This window comes from Neolamprologus brichardi, chromosome 20 (genome assembly GCF_056152115.1).
Source record: "Neolamprologus brichardi isolate AB-2024 chromosome 20, ASM5615211v1, whole genome shotgun sequence".
Lineage (NCBI taxonomy): Eukaryota > Metazoa > Chordata > Actinopteri > Cichliformes > Cichlidae > Neolamprologus > Neolamprologus brichardi.
The window spans coordinates 16,056,661-16,074,931 of NC_142123.1; the positions used below are offsets into that span (position 1 = coordinate 16,056,661).

The window sequence follows — 18,271 nt, forward strand, 5'->3', positions numbered from 1 at the left end:
GACTAAAGGAAATTTAAAAAGTTATGTAACTAACTTTTTTTTTTTTTTTTTTTTGTAAAGCAATTTGTAGATGAGGCCTGAGGGGCTGAAACAAGTTTAGTTTGCACAAGTTATTAAAATTTGAAAAGTCACAAAGCAAATTTGGTTTCACGTGCGCTGGTTTAAGACAGTTTCAAGAAACCGTGTGCAGACTCTATTAGATTCTATCTCTAAAAGCTGATTGTTAGTTTGTAGACTGTTCCTTTTTGTCACACACTTTGAGTGTTTTTCATGGATTGTATCAGAATCGATCAGCCTTACAACAACTGCCTGCCACCAATGTGAACACAATTCTTCAGTTTACCTTTATCATGTCATGCATACTATTACAGTAGACATGGGTTTTCCACAGATTGTACATTAACTATTCACCTTAACTACTGAATTTTTTTTATTTTTTTTAATTAGTTTGGTTTCTTCTTTTGTCAATGAGGCATGAACTTTTCAAGTTGTGAAGCAGGTTCCTATGATTGGATGTCATAGCCATGTCACTGCATCATGTGACTAGGTGTGATTTCAGTTGCAGATGAGCTGAGTGCATAATTGTCTGATGTAGAGCTGGTGTGCTTGAAAGCTATTATTTTTGTGGAGTAGCAAACTGGCAGCCCTGGAGTGTTTTCTGCTTGTTTTTAGCTCAGCACTTATCACCTTAATGTGGATGTGTCTGTGTAAGCCAAACAATAAATGATTCAGGATAGTTATTAGTAGTGATGGTGAGATGAAGCCTCATGATGAATTGAAGCTTTCCACCCAATTGGTCGACTCATGGTTCGAAGCATTGTGATGATTCATTTGCTCTACTGCGCCATCAAGTGGACAATTCAAGTGAAGGCTCTGTGATTATAATGATGTGTAAACCTCTAAACTGAATAAATAAATTGTTTTCTTGGTTATTTATCCTGAATATTGTCTCAGTATGTGTGATACAAAAGAGAAAGTGGAAACTATCAGGACAGAGTTTTGGTATGTTTGTGTAACTGTTAGCCTCAGACAGTCAGTCAATAGTATAATTCAGATCATAGATCAGTACATTTGCATATTTTTATAACTATAAAAAGAAAGCTGACACTTTCTAGACTTTATCTAATGTGTAAGCATCACAGCAGATGTCTTAGATTAGAATCAGTGAGCTGTCGGCTTTCAGCCCCGACCGTGTCCGTGCTGTCTGGTGAGAGAGGCGACATTTCACTGATTCTGACGCGTCAGCGCTTTGTGTTTTTGCACGTCTGCACGTCTTTGTGCAGAATTGGTGTACCTGCTCTCATTTACTGTTTTAGCTGTTTGGTGGTGGTTGAAATGTAGTAATATTTATATTAAAAATCGATTCAGAATTTTAATGAATCGATATCACGTTATCCAAGCTAGAATCGATTTTAGTGCCTGTGTAATCATGCTTATGTACATCTGGATAATGACACAAACTAGTATTTGGCGCTTCACTTTTTAATAAACTAAAAGACAGAAATCAGATTATAGGATCTGTAGTGTTGTTTATTTATATTATGGTGCTTATCATTTGTGATATTTATTACTGTGTGCATACTTTATTAGGAGAGATAAAATAAAATAAAAAATCTCTTCCTTCCTGGTTCCATCGATTAAGGAAATGCTCAAGTAACTATGTAACACGTACGTAATCCAATTCCATAACACAGTGTGATGGGAAATCAGCTGTTTTTCTGTCCATTTTATTTCGAATCTGGCGCGAACCGGTGAACCAGTCCCTGAATCAGTCACGTGGTACGGACTGCCCGCGAGGCCTCGAACGTCACTGCATACGTAATCAAAGCAAGCCTCGATACGCGCTTCACAGACACGCCCCCGAGATTACCCGACACGCGATTCGACGCTTCGACACACAGGACACATCACTAGTTATTAGTCTATTGGCATTTTTTTTTTTTTTTTTAGCATTGTAACTGCCGCTTAAACAGGTGAATACACTCCAGCCTCATTCTGTGCGAGTTTCCTGAAAACACAATGTTGAGAATCTTCAGCAGAACTATGGTAAGCAATTCAGTGTAGTTGTTTAGGATTTATCTTACTGAAGTCATAACAAAAGCCCATTACCTTGTATTCATAAATATGTCTGAGGTTTTATTTGTTTTTGTTAACGTAATAATTAACAGAAGCAATTTCTTCATGTTTTAACTAAATGAATGCTAGTAAAAGTCTCAGGATTTATTACCTGATCTTCTTTTATTCTATATTCATGTATTTTTGTTGTCTTTCTGTCTCCCAGGTGAAGTTGGGGAAGATGAATCCTCCAGACCAGGTCCGATCTTATCAGTTAGTGAAGCCTGTACGAGTGATTCTTATTAGTGACAGATACTTGAACCAGCAGAAGGGACTTCCCAGGGTACCTGTCCCCCCTCTGCGGAAAACATGTGAGGGCTACCTCAGTGCCCTGGAGCCCATAATAGAAGAGGATGAGTGGAAGCGAGCGAAACAGCTGGTTGAGGCCTTTATGAAAAGAGGAGGGGTTGGAGAGGAACTGCAGAGAAGCCTGGAGAAGAAAGCATGCAACACTGTCAACTGGGTGAGCTCATTTACTGCCACTAAAGAGGTTCAAGTTGCAGTGACCAGACATGGGGAACTGACTGAAAATGAATGATCATGTTATAGGGAAGGAAGAAGATGGAATTAAATAGGTCTCAGGTAGGATCGGTTAGAACAAAAAACATCAGGCCTTATTCATTAGTAAAAATAGAAAAGTACTATAGAAATGCTATTCCAGAGGACTATACTATGAAGAAATTTCAACATACCCAGTCTTTCTTTATCTGGCTTCACAAAACCTAAAAACTGCAGGCAGCAATGAAGAGTACTGATAATTAAATGTATTGTGTCAAACAAAGCAGCTCTGTTTCAGAACATTTGGTAACTGAAAACCACTGTGATTGAAAAGTTGAAATGAATCTTTATTGGTCTTATTGATTAACAATGTTGCATTAAACAGTAAAATGAAACACAAAAGAGAACTTGTTTTTTGATCATTGCAAGTGGGGAAATAATTCAATAAGTGAAATTTATATAAATCTGTCTTACTGCTCACTGTGCTTCAAGTGCTGCCATCAGTTTCTAATCTGACAGCTGCTCATCAGAGTTTTGAAACTTAAATGTTTATATGCATCGGGTTAAAGTTTACTCTGTGTGTTCAAGTCTGACACTGTCCCACAGCCTGATTTGGAAACTAGTCTATCACTAACAAAGTGAAATACATTTTATTGAGTGAATGCTATTCACAAGCAGCAGCAAAAGTAATATTTAGTCTAGAAGTAATATACATTAATCATAATATTTTTGGTTTATAAGTGTTTTTATAAAATATAATTCTTTGACTGTCTTAAGTGAGCTGTGGTACTGCACTCAATTAATTTAAAAAATGTGATTTGATGTATAATTTGTCTATTTGCCCTGAGCCTTATCATTAAAGGCAATGGCAGAATGTATAACTGTAGTTATAGTAATTGATGAAAATACTCCAATTACAGAAAATGGTGTAAATTTGTCAAGAACTGCAGATAGAGTAGGAACACTTAAATGAAATTTTGCAACATCTTAGAAACTCAAGTGATGACACTAATTTTTATCAGCTGCTTTCTGCAGGATTAATTAACAGCCTGATACTGTGTGTAGATGACAGACCTGTGGGGGAAGTTGGAATACTTTGGGAACCGGAGCCCTGTGGTGATTAACGCAAATGTCCAGATTGCGTGTCCTCGATTGGATTTCAGGGATAAACAGGGACAAATTAGGTAAACCAACACACACTTACACAAAAATGATACCTTGTATATGTGTTTATAGCTTTTTAAAACAACTAACATGTTTTGTTTTTTGGGTTTTTTTGGGGGGGGGTTCCTGCTTAGGTGTGCAGCCAAACTAATAGTAGCTCTTTTGGAATTTAAGACAACCATTGAAAAGTGAGTACCAGAATCAAATTAATGTTTAATTAATTAATCTCCAGAGCTCTAAGATGCCATAGTGCAGTTAACACGTCCTATGCTCACAGGACCTTTTGAGAATAAATGAGGAAACTGATCTCACCTGAGCATGAAACTATTAGTCGGTAAAATTAATTAGGAGCCTCTGAAACTGAGTCTGTTTTGTAAAAATGCCTGTAATAACTAAAGTTCTAATTCCATCAACATGTTCCAAAAGACACCAAAACTAGAAAAGTGGTTAAGAGATCCAGTTTAGTAGTTTTTGGTACTTGTGTATTGTCTCTATTTTTCAGCCCACCTCGGTTTACTGATGGAGGCTGTGTCTTTCACAGTGAGACATTACCAGCTGAGAATCTGGGAGGGAAACCTCTTTGTATGGAGCAATATTCCCAGTTGCTGTCAACCTGCCGCATCCCAGGTCTGGAGAGGGACTCGGTGGTGTTCCATGCCAAGATCGGCAATCCACCCAAACACATCACAGTGGTATATAACTCTCAGGTGAGATTTTATTTTATTTTATTTTTTGCACAACATATTACCAGAGGCTTTGTGCAGATGCTTGCAAAGAGCCAAAGCTGTGTTACAAGCATAATGCGGTTGTTTCTGTCCTGGATGCAGTATGCACTTTGCCATTGTGCTTTTGTGGAATAGAAATAAAAGTAATGTTTATATCCACGCTGTAGACTGTGCCACTATTTTCCTCCTCCTCTGAGACAAAATGAAATCGGCTGATTGGACTCTATGGCAAGCGAGCTAACAATTCCAACAAACTGAACTACTGGGATTCTCTATTCTTATCCCTAATAAGAGTGGGCCAACATCATATTAAAGTCTATGGGTTAAGAATGGGATATCACTCAAATTCACACGGATGAGTGAATAGTTTACTGTGTATAAGGATATGAGTGAAATGAGCACACCTTTTTAAAAAGACATTTAATTATTTGCTTGAATATTGTAGTGTAGCGAGTAACATCTTCACAGGTTTGTTACCCCTGGCTATTGACTTGCGAAAACACTGTACTATATAATGTTAGCTTAATATTTGCTCTATAAACACTACTCGTGACCTACAAAAAACAGTCAAATGGATTCCATTTCTCACGCATACCCTATCTTTGCATGTTCTTTATTCTCCCTTGCTCAAAGGGTATTTTCCTTCCTCTTCTTGTCCTCCACTACCATGTCCGGTTGATAAGCCATCACCAGTTTGTCTGTCTGTCTGCATCTGGAAGTCCTACAGGATCTTAGCTTGGTCAATCTCAATAATACACCCTGCTGTTATGTGCTGGATATTCTCAGAGGCATCTTTGCACAGCCTGCACCTGGGGTTTTTACCTGGTGTGGTAGACCCAGCCTCTATGGATCTTGTGCTGAGAGCTTGTTCGTGGTCGAACCCCCAGTTGAACCCCAGATAGGAAGAGAGAGTTTGCCAGAGATGACAATCCAAGCAAACCAAGTGGAACCCAAGTCAATTTTCCTCTCTGCAGACACTGTTGAACACTACCTGAAATGTTTGAAAGAGTAGCTGAAGAACTCTTTGCTGTTGGTCAAAGGAATGGGCTGTTCACCTAGTCCCACTACCCAAATGTAATGTAGTGCTAAGTTGGACGGGAAGCATGTGCTCAGTAATGCTATTAATCTGTGTCCTCCCTTTGAATCAGTTCTTTGTGGTGGAGGTCTACCACAATGATGGGACTCCGCTGACAGTTGATCAGCTTTGTGTTCAGATGGAGAGCATTTGCACCTCCACATCAGAGACTAACACGGAGCCTGTCGGTATCCTCACCACCCTGGATCGTGACTCTTGGAGCAAAGCATATCTCAGTCTGAAAGGTAAGGCCAAGCTTAGCTTTAACTCAGATTAAACTAATGAAAAAAGTGTGTGACATAAAGTGGTCAACAGTAACTGATCTTGGCAAAGAAGGGTAATCTGCATCCTGTATGATGTGATGAACCAGAAAATAACACAGAAAAACATTTTTGGCATCTATTTCATCCTAGCACATCATTGTTATTCTCTGCAACCTTGGTGAGCTTTTCTAAGTGCACATCATGGTGCTGCAGGTTCTAATGGGAGACCCAGCTAGTTTGCAGTGGATCTCAGCTAATTATTACAACAACAGAATTTACAGGTTACAATTACAGAGTTACAAAAGACTATTATCAGCCTGGCTAGCTGGTAAATAAAACATGTGAATGGAAGAGCCAAAGCTAGCTTGTTAGCAACAACTGAATTTGTAAAATGAAGCAAGAGGATTTTCCTTAGTAAATTTAAAAAAAAAAATAGAAAAGAGGAAAAAAAGATTACAAGTCAAACTTCTAGACTTGGGCAACCATCAATACTGCACACCTCAGGGTCCTATCCTAAAAGGACAACACTGAAATAACACTCAATAAACATAAAGTTTAAAAAAAAAAGGCACTTTTTCATTGTACCCTATGATAGTGGAGAAAACATCAGAGAATCCTCCCTTAGCAAGTGCTTGCTGACAATGGGAAGGAAGACCTACTATTTAAATTCAAATTCAAATTTTTTATTTGTCACATACACAGTCATACACAGTACGATATGCAGTGAAATGCTTAGACAACTGCTCGTGACCTAAAGAAAAAAAGAAAAGGCTATGAATAAGATAGGAAATAAATATGAAAATTAAAAAGGGTAAATTTAACCAGGAAGGAATAAAATAAAATAAAATATAAAAATTAAGTTAAGAATGAGATAACTGTACAACACAAATTAGAATGAAGGGTAAATTTAACTGGGAAAGAATAAGATAAAATATATAAATTAAAGTTGAAAATAAAATAACTGTACAACAAAATACACAGTATAGAAATATATAAGAATGTATGAAGAAATATAAATATAAATATATATATACACACAATAACAGCAGCTGTACAAGTATTAACTGGAAATGAGGAATATAATGTCCAGTGTTGTGCAATCCACATTATATAGTGTCCTGTGCAGTGCAAATATGCTTAAAGTGGTTTAAGTGATGAAGTGAAAACAATGTCCAGAATGTCCAGTGTGTGTGTAAGAACTATATGTGTGGGTCAGTACTGTTTGGTGGTGTGATTGAGAGACTGTATCGCCTGCGGGAAGAAGCTCCTCCTCAGTCTCTCTGTGTTGGTCTTCAGGGAGCGGAATCGCTTTCCTGACCTCAGCAGAGAGAACAGTCCGTTGTTGGGATGGCTGAGGTCCTTCACGATCTTCCTGGCCTTGGTCCAGCACCGCCTGCTGTAGATTGAGTGCAGGTCAGGGAGCTCTGAGCGGATGGTGCGCTCAGCTGAACGCACAACCCTCTGTAGAGCTCGTCTGTCCTGCATGGTGCTGTTCCCGAACCAGGTTAAGATGTTTCCCGTCAGGATGCTCTCTATGGTGCAGGAGTAAAAGTTCCTGAGCACCTTGGGGGGCAGTCGGAAGTCTCTCAAGCGTCTGATTTAACAGGAAGTAACCTCTGGCAAACCTAGCCCAGCAATCGAAAGGAAACCTTTTTCTCCCACTTGTGCCCAAAATATCTTTGTTTTGGTAAACAGAGTTCATGACACTGGGTGAGGGCTAGAAAATCAAGTGTAGACTGAATTCTTTGCTTTCACTGTCAACTCTTTGTCATAATTTGCTACTAATCTAGTGATCTGTTTCACTCCATCTTGACAACACTTGAGAACAGAATCTTTAGATATTTGAACTCAACTCAAATCTAAATTGCTCCTCCTGTGTTTCTAGTTCAGTGAATCAGTCTTAGCCTCTTTCCAACACTCTGGAGTACACTTTTCCAGGAAGGCTGAGCAGTGTGATATTTGTCTTTATAAATTAAGAACTTGCTTTAGAATCATTTTCCACAAAGTCCAGAATGATCAGCCCCATCACAGCTTAAATATCATACTACCATGTTTTCAACTACAGGCTTATTTGCTGTAGAACCAGCTCCTATTCAGGAAAAAGATCCACTCCAGTTTTAAGATTAGATGTCAGAGATTCAATTTTTATAAAACTTGACCCTGAACCATGCTTTAGTTATGCTGGTAGAGGACCTCCTACACCATCAGTACCCATGCCATTATTGGATTGACATGGGAGGAGGGAAAAAAAATACAAGAGGTACAAACTTTTAAAATGCTCATCATTTCCACTCAGCATTTTCATTAAAAGAATATATAACAAACCTCACCAGATGCCATGTTTACTGTTTAATTAATGAATATTTCACAAATTGTAACAATTACTTCAACAAAATCTTTCAACCAGTAATTTTGTATATTCAAAGGTATTTTATTGTTAAACCAAAATGTCTCATTTAGGATGAAAAATGCACCAAAGAGGAAACTAAAGTATGTGTGACCTTGGACGTGCATATGAACATACTATTTAATAAGAATGTGCCCCTATTTTTGCATCACAAACGCTGAGGTTGGGTGGGGAAGAGCATGCTGAGCACTTCTCTAGTTGGTGAGTGAGTGTGTTTTATGAATGTATGGATAAATAGATCAACCAATTCCTACACCCCTGGTCACGCTAGTAAAAAAGAGACGAGAAAAGGAATGATGGCGATGTTAACTGTCTTGATGCATACCTAATTATGCAGGTAAGGTTAGGGAAACCTGCAGTCAGATGAGAAGTCACTTGGATGACGAAATGTTTCTCCCGCTGAAAACGGTTAACCTCCATTCCAAACAGATTTTTTTTTTTTTTTTTTGCACATAAGTGAGGGGTGAAATTGTATAGTGTACTTGCTTTTGTGTATTTGCATGTGTACCTGTGACTGCTTCATGCGGTCTGTGATGGAGACGCTCTGTCATAGCAAGATCTGTTAAACTGTTAAAAATCATTGGGTTTGGTTTTGTTTTTTGTAGATCAAACAAACAAAGAATCACTGTCAGCCATTGAAAGGAGCATCTTCACATTGTGTTTGGATAGAGCCATACCTCGAGAGTCTGACAAGTACGGCACATGTGATTGCCACCTAATAACACATGGAGGAGGCAGCCAGTGGAATAGTGCCAACCGCTGGTTTGACAAGTCACTGCAGGTGAGAAACAACCTGAAGAAATGGATGGTTATGTGGTATTTTGTGTGTGTGGTGTGGGGGGGAGGGACAGGAATTCCCAACTGCCTCCCTCAGTCACCTGATATTCCTTAACTTATTTAATGGGCAACATGGTGGTTCAGTGGTTCACTGTTGCCTCACAGTAAGCAGTTACTGGTTTTCCAATCCATTATCGGCTCGTTGAAACATTGCGGCAAAAGGTCGAGGGAAAGCACCGAGTTTTTTAAATAGACTAACAATGAGGCGGAGTTGTTGCTGCCAGTAACACAAAAGTACAAAGTTGCCAAAGCGAGTGAGAATTAAATAATTTGAAGAAAAGCTATCTGAAGCATGTACAAACTGATACAAATCTTTAATAGGGCTGTCAAAATTGAGAGCAAACAAAACAACTGCTGTATAATGCCCTCCGCTATCTTTTTTTAATTGGTCACATGACTGCATCACATGACTAAAATGCATCATGATTTTAGAAAGTCTGCGTTTTTGAGTGTCCACGCGGGACAGCTCCATTTTAAAATGTATGCGTTTTCAAGAGCACTTTTCAAGAACGCTGCGTTTTTCTTTGGGGAAAGCGCAGTCTTAGGCTACGTCCACACATACCCGGGTATTTTTGAAAACGCAGATTTTTCTATGCGTTTGCACCTTTCGTCCACACGTAAACTACGTTTTCGGTCACTGAAAACTGAGATTTCTAAAATCGCCTGCCAGGGTGGATATTTTCGAAAACTCTGTTTTTGCATTTACGTGTGGACGAGAAAAACAGAGAAAACGCACCGTCAAAGGTGTGCGCCTTTTTTGACGTCACACTGTGCGCCACATTATTGTTTCGGTGAAATGAATTTCTACAATACTGTTACTTGTACTCTCTGCAGTGTTTAAATGCTTACATATACACACACAGTTACTGTCTCTCCACACATACAACTCGGTTCTGCTTCTATGCCCCATCTTTGTTTACTGTTTCCCACCGAGGCTTCTAGACTTCTGATTGGCCAACATTTTTACACGGTTAGGAATATATCGCCACCTGTTGCTTTGGCATGTTCCTAGCAGCGTTTTCCTTCATTTCTGCGTTTATGTGTGGACGGGATTATTTTTTTTAAAACGAAAATGGAAAATCTCAGTTTTCAAAAATACCCGTGTACGTGTGGACGTAGCCGTCTGCCTTAGGTATGAGTGTAATTTGTTCTCACTCTGTGGCTGCTGGGATAGGCTTCAGCCCCCCCTGCAACCCTGAATTGGATATTTAGAAGAAAATGAATGAATGAATTAATTTACTTTAGTATACTTAATGAAGCCATCCAAAATGTTGTCTTTGTAGGTGGGTGGGTATTTTCTTATACAATTTCTTATTAAAATTGTGTAGAAATGGGTTGAAATCTATGCTTGTAATTGCTTTTTTGTCTTCCTTCTACTTCTATCAGTCAATAAACACTAGTGACCCATGCATACCTAACTGTGCAACAGCATTGGCTCCACGTTTGAGGACTGATGTGAAATGTTTCAGATGATGATGAGCTGTTCCTTTCCTTCTCCATGCTGTTTTCTTCCAGTTATTCTAGTTTATACAATAAGGTGCAAATCACTGGTTAAACTGAAAAACTTAAGAATAACCTTCTGTATTTACATACATGAAGGGATCTCTTGATTGTATACTTGACCTTCTCGAGTAATGATGTGGTTAAGGAAAACCCTTAACACAATGTAGCTAAAGAGAAAAATTCAGTGTTCATTTTATTTCGTGACCTTTTACTCTATTCACTTATTTTGCTATCTTTCTGCCTTTAAAAAAAAAACCCCAGAAGACCCGTGTCTTGCAATGTAAGTTTAAGTTACATTTTTGTAATTAAAAAGTTCAAAAATGTTACAGTACAGTACAGCGACTTGACTCATGTAGATATCATGGTGTATCTTTCTATCTGTTTTAGTTGACTAAAATGTGTGTTGTTTTTTTTCTCCTCCGTTGTATTCCTCTATACCCGAGTTATGTCCAGCAGACATTCCTGGTTTCTAAGTAAGAAAGTAGTTTTTTCTTTTTTTCTTTTTTCTTCAAATTCCTGAATTATCTGCCAGTTCTCTGAGTATGTGCTATTCCCCCCCAAAAAAGATTTGTTTCACTGCACAAAAGTGTGTAAAGCAGCTTATTCGTGGGGTATGTTAGAGTTTCTAATCCACAACCATTTAGTGACAGGTAGGATCATAAAGATTTCAAACATGGAGACAACACAATTGCAATTAAATCCTAATACTGTTTCTGTCTTTCAGATAATTGTTGCAGAAGATGGGTCATGGGGTTTAAATCTGATTCATGTTGTTGCTGATGGTGCAGTTAGTATGGCCCTCACTGACTATCTTGTCGCATCCATGTAAGTGGAACCAAATTGTTTTTCGGTTATGTAGATTTAGGCTTTTTCTTTTGTTATTACATTACTGAAAATTCAGATGTTAAATTTTAAAATCATTACATGGCATTAACACAGATGTATGGTTTTCGTGAATCACACAATTTGGGTATATGTATGTATTTATGTGTGGAAGGTATGAATGAATTTAATTGTTCACGCCTGGGTTATGATCACTTGGCTGTGCAAACATCACCTCCTTCATGACTTAATGATTATAGGAGGGCACATGCTCTGTTTGTTTGGCATACTGTATGGTGCCTTTGGTTTGTTACTTCATGTGATATTGTTCCACCAAATGTATTTGCCCTCATTTTTGAAACAGAAGGAAGCCAGAGATGAGGCAAGCTTCCATTCTGCCTTTACCTATGCCCCAGAAACTACACTTCCATGTCACCCCTGATATCAAAGAGATCATTGAGCAGGCTAAAAGGAGCATGGACAGGTGAGTACATATCACTTTTAAATTGTTCAATATGGCTCATGTTGAACAAACATCTGCACATCTGGCACGAAAAGACTGTCACTAACACTAACAAAGCTAGGGCTAAGGCATGGCTATTAGAGCAAATAAAACATTTGGTTATATGTATGAAAAGAATATGGTTAAAGGTTATATTGCACTTAGAAATGATGTTGAAAAACAAAATGGGATGTTACACACAACACATCTTGTGTGAGTTTTAAAATAAATTTCACAACACAAAGCAACAAATGTGTTTAAAATTGAATACATTGTGGTATTTTTATTGTGTTGGTGTAAACCTGTCCTTCATAAAACTCAAGTGAGCTACAAAAAAGTAGCTTTTGGTCTTGCTGCATAAAAATCTCAATGTATGTAAAGCACCCAATTAATAGATGTGAATGCGTTCAGGTTTTCTGTAAGTAGAATTAATAGTGTGTAATATATCCCTGACCTTTATTACAGTTTGTTACCACAAGTCAAGTATCAACAAAGTGCCTAACCATAATCTCGCCTCGGGTACCAAAATGGCATTTGTGTGTATTCAATGGTTACTTGTGTTTGACACGGTTTGTTATTGCATCTGTATAATGTTTGTTCTATTCCTCCAACTACAGAAACATCCAAAACTTTGATCTGAGTGTTATGGTTTTTGACCACTTTGGAAAAAATTATCTGAAGGCCCACAACATGAGCCCTGATGCTTTCATCCAAATGGCCATACAGCTGGCCTGCTACAGGTGAAATCCTGAAACCTCATGGAGAATGAGATGTGTATGCAGAATGTTGTCAGATCTGACAGACAGATAAGCAGCTCTACTAGAATGTTTCACACATGGAGATATGTGAAATAACACTCTCTGACATGAGATGTCTAGCTTGTTCATAGTTTATAAGCACTTTGGAGAGATTGGGATGCCCCACAATGTATTTCATATGGTATTTAAAATTCTGGCATTTATAGTGAGGAAAAACTGCTGTGATCTCAGCCAGTATGCTTACATTAGCCCAAAGGAAGGAGGAATTACTACATCGCAGAGCCAGTATTTCTCTCATGAGTCAGTAAGTTTTAGAACTTTGTTGCAACGCAGTTTATGGAAAATCTTTCTCTCCCTTCTCTTGACAGGATGAATAAGCAGGTCTGTGCATCATATGAAGCTGTCAGCCAGCGAATGTTCAGGCATGGACGTGTGTCCCTACTGCTTTCGACGACAAGTGTCTCAGCTGCCTTTGTCAAGGCCTTTGATGACCCTGAAAAGCAGGTCTGGCAAGATCCAACTCTTACAATCAGGTTCATAAATATCTGCACAGGGACAGCTGTTGTTTGTAACTTTGAGTGTGTACAGCACTAAAGTGGAGTAAGTCAAGATATGACTAAGTGTAGATTTTCAGGTTTACTTTAATTGAAAGGTTGTTAACGAAAGTAATTGCATCAGCTATTTACCATTTGTTATGCAGGGGTTAAAGGGGTGCCTGTAGAACAGGTCGTCAACTATAAGTGGAAAGTTAGTAGTTTGATTTCTGACTGCTCCAGTCTGCATGCCAAATAGAATAGAAAAGCACTTGGGCACAGAAAAAAGTGCTTGAATGAATGGGTATGAATGAGGGATGTTATGTAACATGTGAGTAGAAGAGCACTATATAAGAAACAGTTCATTTGTCTTAACAGAGGAAGAATTTGATCGCTGACTTTAGTTGCCTTTAAGCATGTTGAGCTATGTGCTACCGTCACTTCCTTCCACATCTCTTACAACCTCATTCTTAGTTGCCTGTTGATACTCGTGCTTTTTGGTTGGTTTTTTCTCCATAATATAAACCTTTATTTCATACTTACAGATGTACAGTTAAAACAATGTTGTCATTCTCAGCTCAGTATTTGACACAGTTGAGATGCTGTGTTTGGGTCAGAGTACCGAATGCTTCTGCACAGCAGTTCACCAAACAGACTTCATCTTTCTGTTTTTCACAGAACACGGAGAAGATTGATCTGTTGGAAAAAGCCATAAAAACACACAAAGAGAATATTAAGGCGGTGAGTATCATTTACAACATTTAGTTCTTCAGTTTTGTGGAGTTTATATCTTCTGACAGCAACTGTTCTCTCCATATACTCTGAATTAGTTTAAATTGATTTTCACTCTTGCATGTTGCTCTATCAAATAAAAATTTGTTAAAGTATAATAATAACCTATTCCATCAGTCTTCCAAGGTGTGACAGTGAAAATATCTGACAACGAAAAAGAACTCTAGAGAAGCAAAGAAGACCTGTGTACCTACACAGTTGAATAGTGGGAGCATGGTATACCAATGTACTGATGTGCACCACTGCTTTGGTGGGAAAACTAGACAGGTCTTACCATCAATCTTAGAAAATGGAGTAGATGCAACTATACTATATTACTCACCTGCCTTCACACGCATTGAATTTGAGTGACATCCCATTCTTAATCTATTAACATAATGTTGCCAGCCTTTTGCAGCTTTAACATCTTCAACTCTGCTGCAAAAGCTTTCCACAAGGTTTAAGAGTGTGTTTATGGGAATTTCTGACCATTCTTTTAGAAGTGCATTTATTATCTGGAAGTCCAACTCCTGAAAAACAACCCCTCGCCATTATCCCCCCGCCACCAAACTTTACACTTGGACAGTGCAGTCACACAAGTATCGTTCTTCTGGCAACCATGAACCACTGGCAACCACTGGCTTGGCGAACTCAAAAGGGTGATTAATCACTCAGTACTCTAGAGTCCAGAGGCAGTGTGTTTTACACACCCCTGTCAATGCTTTGCATTGCCCTTGTTGATGTAAGGATTGACTGCAGCTTCTCAGCCTTTCAAACCTATTTAATGAACTTATTTAATCATATTGTAATTTTGTAGATTTTCAGATTTGAATTCAATGAGATTGCTGCAAATATTCATCTAACGAGAATGAATATAAAGCTGGCATGATCGAGGAAGCGTTTTTGTTTGATTGTTAGATAATGTTGAATATTCACATCACTTCAAAAAATTGTAAATGAATACACAGTGTGACTGCATTAGAACTACAAAGTGTGTACTTCAGTGCTACTGACAAGGTCAGAACAATACTGGGCTATTTAACTACTAAGCAACAAAGTGTTTCTTATTTTCATTCTTGTCCTTGTACCTGACCCCCCCCCCCCCCCCTTCTTTTTTTTTTCTTTTTTTTTAAACATCCCTTAACATTGACCGATAAACCATTTAAGTATACTCTATGTATAAACCACACTCATCTACACATAATAGAGAACTAGGCCAAGATCCTATTTTAAATTGGGTTAGGGGTTGCAATGCGTAACTTGGTCCTGTGTCTTTAATCTTTAATTAAAGATATGAGTGTGACAGACATGTAATAGTATCCCAAAGAGTTGCTGGTTAAATATGTAGTCTTTTTCTTTTCTTACAGGTAATTGGAGGACATGATATTGTATCCCATATCATTGCTCTCAGATTGCAAGCTGTTGAGAATAAACTCCCCATGCCTGACATCTTCAGAGACATCTCATACAAAAAAATCCTTAACTACCAACTCGCCGCAAGTCAGGTAAAAACACATTAATGTTGCTTTGTTTATGTTGGTGAAGGGCTTATAGGTAAAACTGATATTTCTCACTAACACATGCATGTGATTAAATAGCTACCCAGCAGAAGTCCTTGCAGGTCATTATGTCATGTCCAAAAAAATGTCATCAGTTGTATGTGTCTACAGATATTTTTAGTTATTAACAAAATTGGACGTCTTGATGCATTCTCAATCATCCAGGAAAATAAATCTCCAAAAGTTGATTCTGTTCATCTGGACGTAGCGTATTTTGGGAGAAACGTTTCGTCACTCATCCAAGTGACTTCTTCAGTCTCAGCTGACTGCAGGTTTCCCCAATCTTATAAACAGTACATTTGCATAATGACTGAAACCAGCCCACTGAAGGAACAATGGGCTGTGAGGTCAGTTCCTTAATCATAATTATGCAAATTCTCATGACCATTGATCAACAACCACTGACCAAAACCCACTGATCAAAGACCACTGATCAACGGCCATGAGTACCATTCACAGAGAGTTGGGGAATGGCTGCAATCACAGCATTGTAAGGTGGCGAAAGATGTACCCTTAGGCCCCCTCCTCAATTCAGAGATGGTCTTTCCCTTTTCACGTAAATGGCCTCCTTGACTCCACGCTCAAACCAGTGTTTTTCCCTGTCCAGGATGTGTACATCCTCATCCTTGAAAGAGTGTCCACTAGGTGTAAATAGACTGCAGAGTCCTTGCTCGTCAGGCCAGGACTCTCAATATAACAGGGAAGAACGCTGGTTTGAGCGTGGAGTCAAGGAGGCCATTTACGTGAAAAGGGAAAGACCATCTCTTAATCGAGGAGGGGGCCTAAGGGTCCATCTTTCGCCATCATACAATGCTGTGATTGCAGCCATTCCCCAACTCTCTGTGAATGGTACTCATGGCCATTGATCAGTGGTCTTTGATCAGTGGGTTTTGATCAATGGTCATGAGAATTTGCATAATTATGATTAAGGAACTGACCTCACAGCCCATTGTTCCTTCAGTGGGCTGGTTTCAGTCATTATGCACATGTACTGTTTATAAGATTGGGGAAACCTGCAGTCAGCTGAGACTGAAGAAGTCACTTGGATGAGTGACGAAACGTTTCTCCCAGAAAACGCTACGTCCAGATGAACAGAATCAACTTTTGGAGAAACAAAATTGGACATTTATTTAAATTTCCCTTCAAATTTCATTAAAAAATACTCAACCAGTGGACGTGTACTAAAGTGGAAGAAATCATCATTAAAGAAGACAGTTTGTAAAATTGTATAGTTTACATGTCTTTTAAACTCTGATATTGAACATAATATATATAATATAAGTCAGTTTGGAGTGGAAGACATCCATAAAACCCAACAGTGACTTCATACAGCAGAAAAACCCACAAACAACTATGGATGGCTGCAGGGTGCAAGTATTCTCATGTCCATGAGAGCGATCATTTTTCTGCCCGATTCTTGATGTTGTATTAAAAATGAACCTTTTTATTTAAGACTAGATTTCTTCACATTCACACAAAGATTTAAATTGGAAGCAATGTTCAAGTCATCGCAGCTCTTAAACATCTGACACTTTTAACATGACTGAATTAAAGTAGAAGTGCATTTTAGTTGCATCTCTAACATTTCATTTCACATCTTTTGTGGTGGGACTCACAATGTTATCTAAAGGTCTGTAAAGCAACGTTCTCACTTAAATTTCTCTTCACGAGGTGACATCCAATACCGGCTCTGTGGGAGTCCATCAGGTTGATGAAAACTCTGGATACAGTTTGTGCTACAGTGTACATAACAGTCACTTCATCATTGAGATGGCAACTTCCAACACCCACAAGAGACGAAACACACGTCATCTGATCCAAAATATGAAGGATGCACTACTGGACATGAGGGCTTTGCTGGAACAAGCTCCAAGAGCAACTTAAAAATCATCCATAGCTAAACTCTCACCTTATTTTTTGCATTTTCTTTTTTTCTTTTTATTTGAATGATTATTGAATTTTTTGAGGGGGCGGGGATTTCACCTCATCACCTCTTTGATTACTTGCTCAAAAATGGGAAATTCCATTCTAGATTTAAGTTTTGATCTTTTGTGAAACTTGCAGAGACCGGGTAGTCCTGTGAGTGATCTGTGGTAGGTGGGCTGGAGCAGGCAGTGTCATGGCACACATGCTAAACACAAAGACACAGCTGAGGAAAATCCTTACACAAAAACATTACATTCAAAAGTGAAGCTTAGTTCAGCTTTAGTAGCACAGATTCACTGCAGTGTATGTGTGATGGACCAGTGGCTGTTTTGATCATAAAAATTGTAAAATAAATTAAAACAACAAATACTTTTTATTATTATTGATCCTTTCTGCCCAGTCAACTAAATTGTCTTTGCTTTGCCATAGTGAGGTTGGATTGCAAACTTTTGGACCAAAAAAAAATATATTTTTTTTTTTCTAGAGTGCATCTCTGGACATTGATAGCTATATTTAGCTAAGAGGACATCTCTCAGAGCACACAAGATTTTGAATTTTTTCAAAGAATGAAATGACAATTCCTGCCTAAGGAATTAGAAATGGGCGGTAATGTAACATACAGGATACCAGCTGCTGTTAACCCTATAATGCCCTTTGTATTATATTTGATACATGAGTATCAGTTTCTGAGACCTGAGATCTCATCAACATGATCAATACTTGCCATAATTTCAAAATGTTATGGACAAAATTATTTTTTGTCTAAAATAACATTGTTTACAAAAAAGTGCCAAAAACACCCGACGTATCAAA

At 38.3% G+C, this 18,271-nt stretch overlaps 1 protein-coding gene across 2 annotated transcripts; it reads left to right on the forward strand.

The window, feature by feature from the left end:
- The first annotated feature begins 1,955 nt into the window (after positions 1-1,955).
- LOC102794023 (carnitine O-acetyltransferase-like) lies at positions 1,956-18,131 on the forward strand. 2 transcript variants are annotated; one of them, XM_087834378.1, is made up of 14 exons: positions 1,956-2,046; positions 2,282-2,578; positions 3,679-3,797; positions 3,912-3,965; positions 4,280-4,484; positions 5,651-5,822; positions 8,853-9,028; positions 11,312-11,412; positions 11,774-11,893; positions 12,529-12,651; positions 13,038-13,173; positions 13,881-13,943; positions 15,341-15,478; positions 17,204-18,131. In XM_087834378.1, exons 1-14 carry the CDS (start codon positions 2,020-2,022, stop codon positions 17,414-17,416), a joined length of 1,944 nt encoding a protein of 647 aa, XP_087690504.1. In that variant the 5' UTR covers positions 1,956-2,019; the 3' UTR covers positions 17,417-18,131. The 2 variants fall into 2 exon arrangements, with proteins under 2 accessions (XP_087690504.1, XP_087690505.1); XM_087834379.1 differs by having other exon boundaries at positions 4,319-4,484; positions 17,204-17,847.
- Positions 18,132-18,271: the final 140 nt, after the last annotated feature.

What these genes read in the sequence shown, in the direction of transcription:
- LOC102794023 (XM_087834378.1), top strand. Translation starts at nt 2,020, where the DNA reads ATGTTGAGAATCTTCAGCAGAACTATG. An exon ending in TTTAAGACAACCATTGAAAA is followed by an intron (nt 3,966 to 4,279) that starts GTGAGTACCAGA and finishes TCTATTTTTCAG; the next exon opens with CCCACCTCGGTTTACTGATG. An exon ending in ATACAGCTGGCCTGCTACAG is followed by an intron (nt 12,652 to 13,037) that starts GTGAAATCCTGA and finishes TTCTCTTGACAG; the next exon opens with GATGAATAAGCAGGTCTGTG.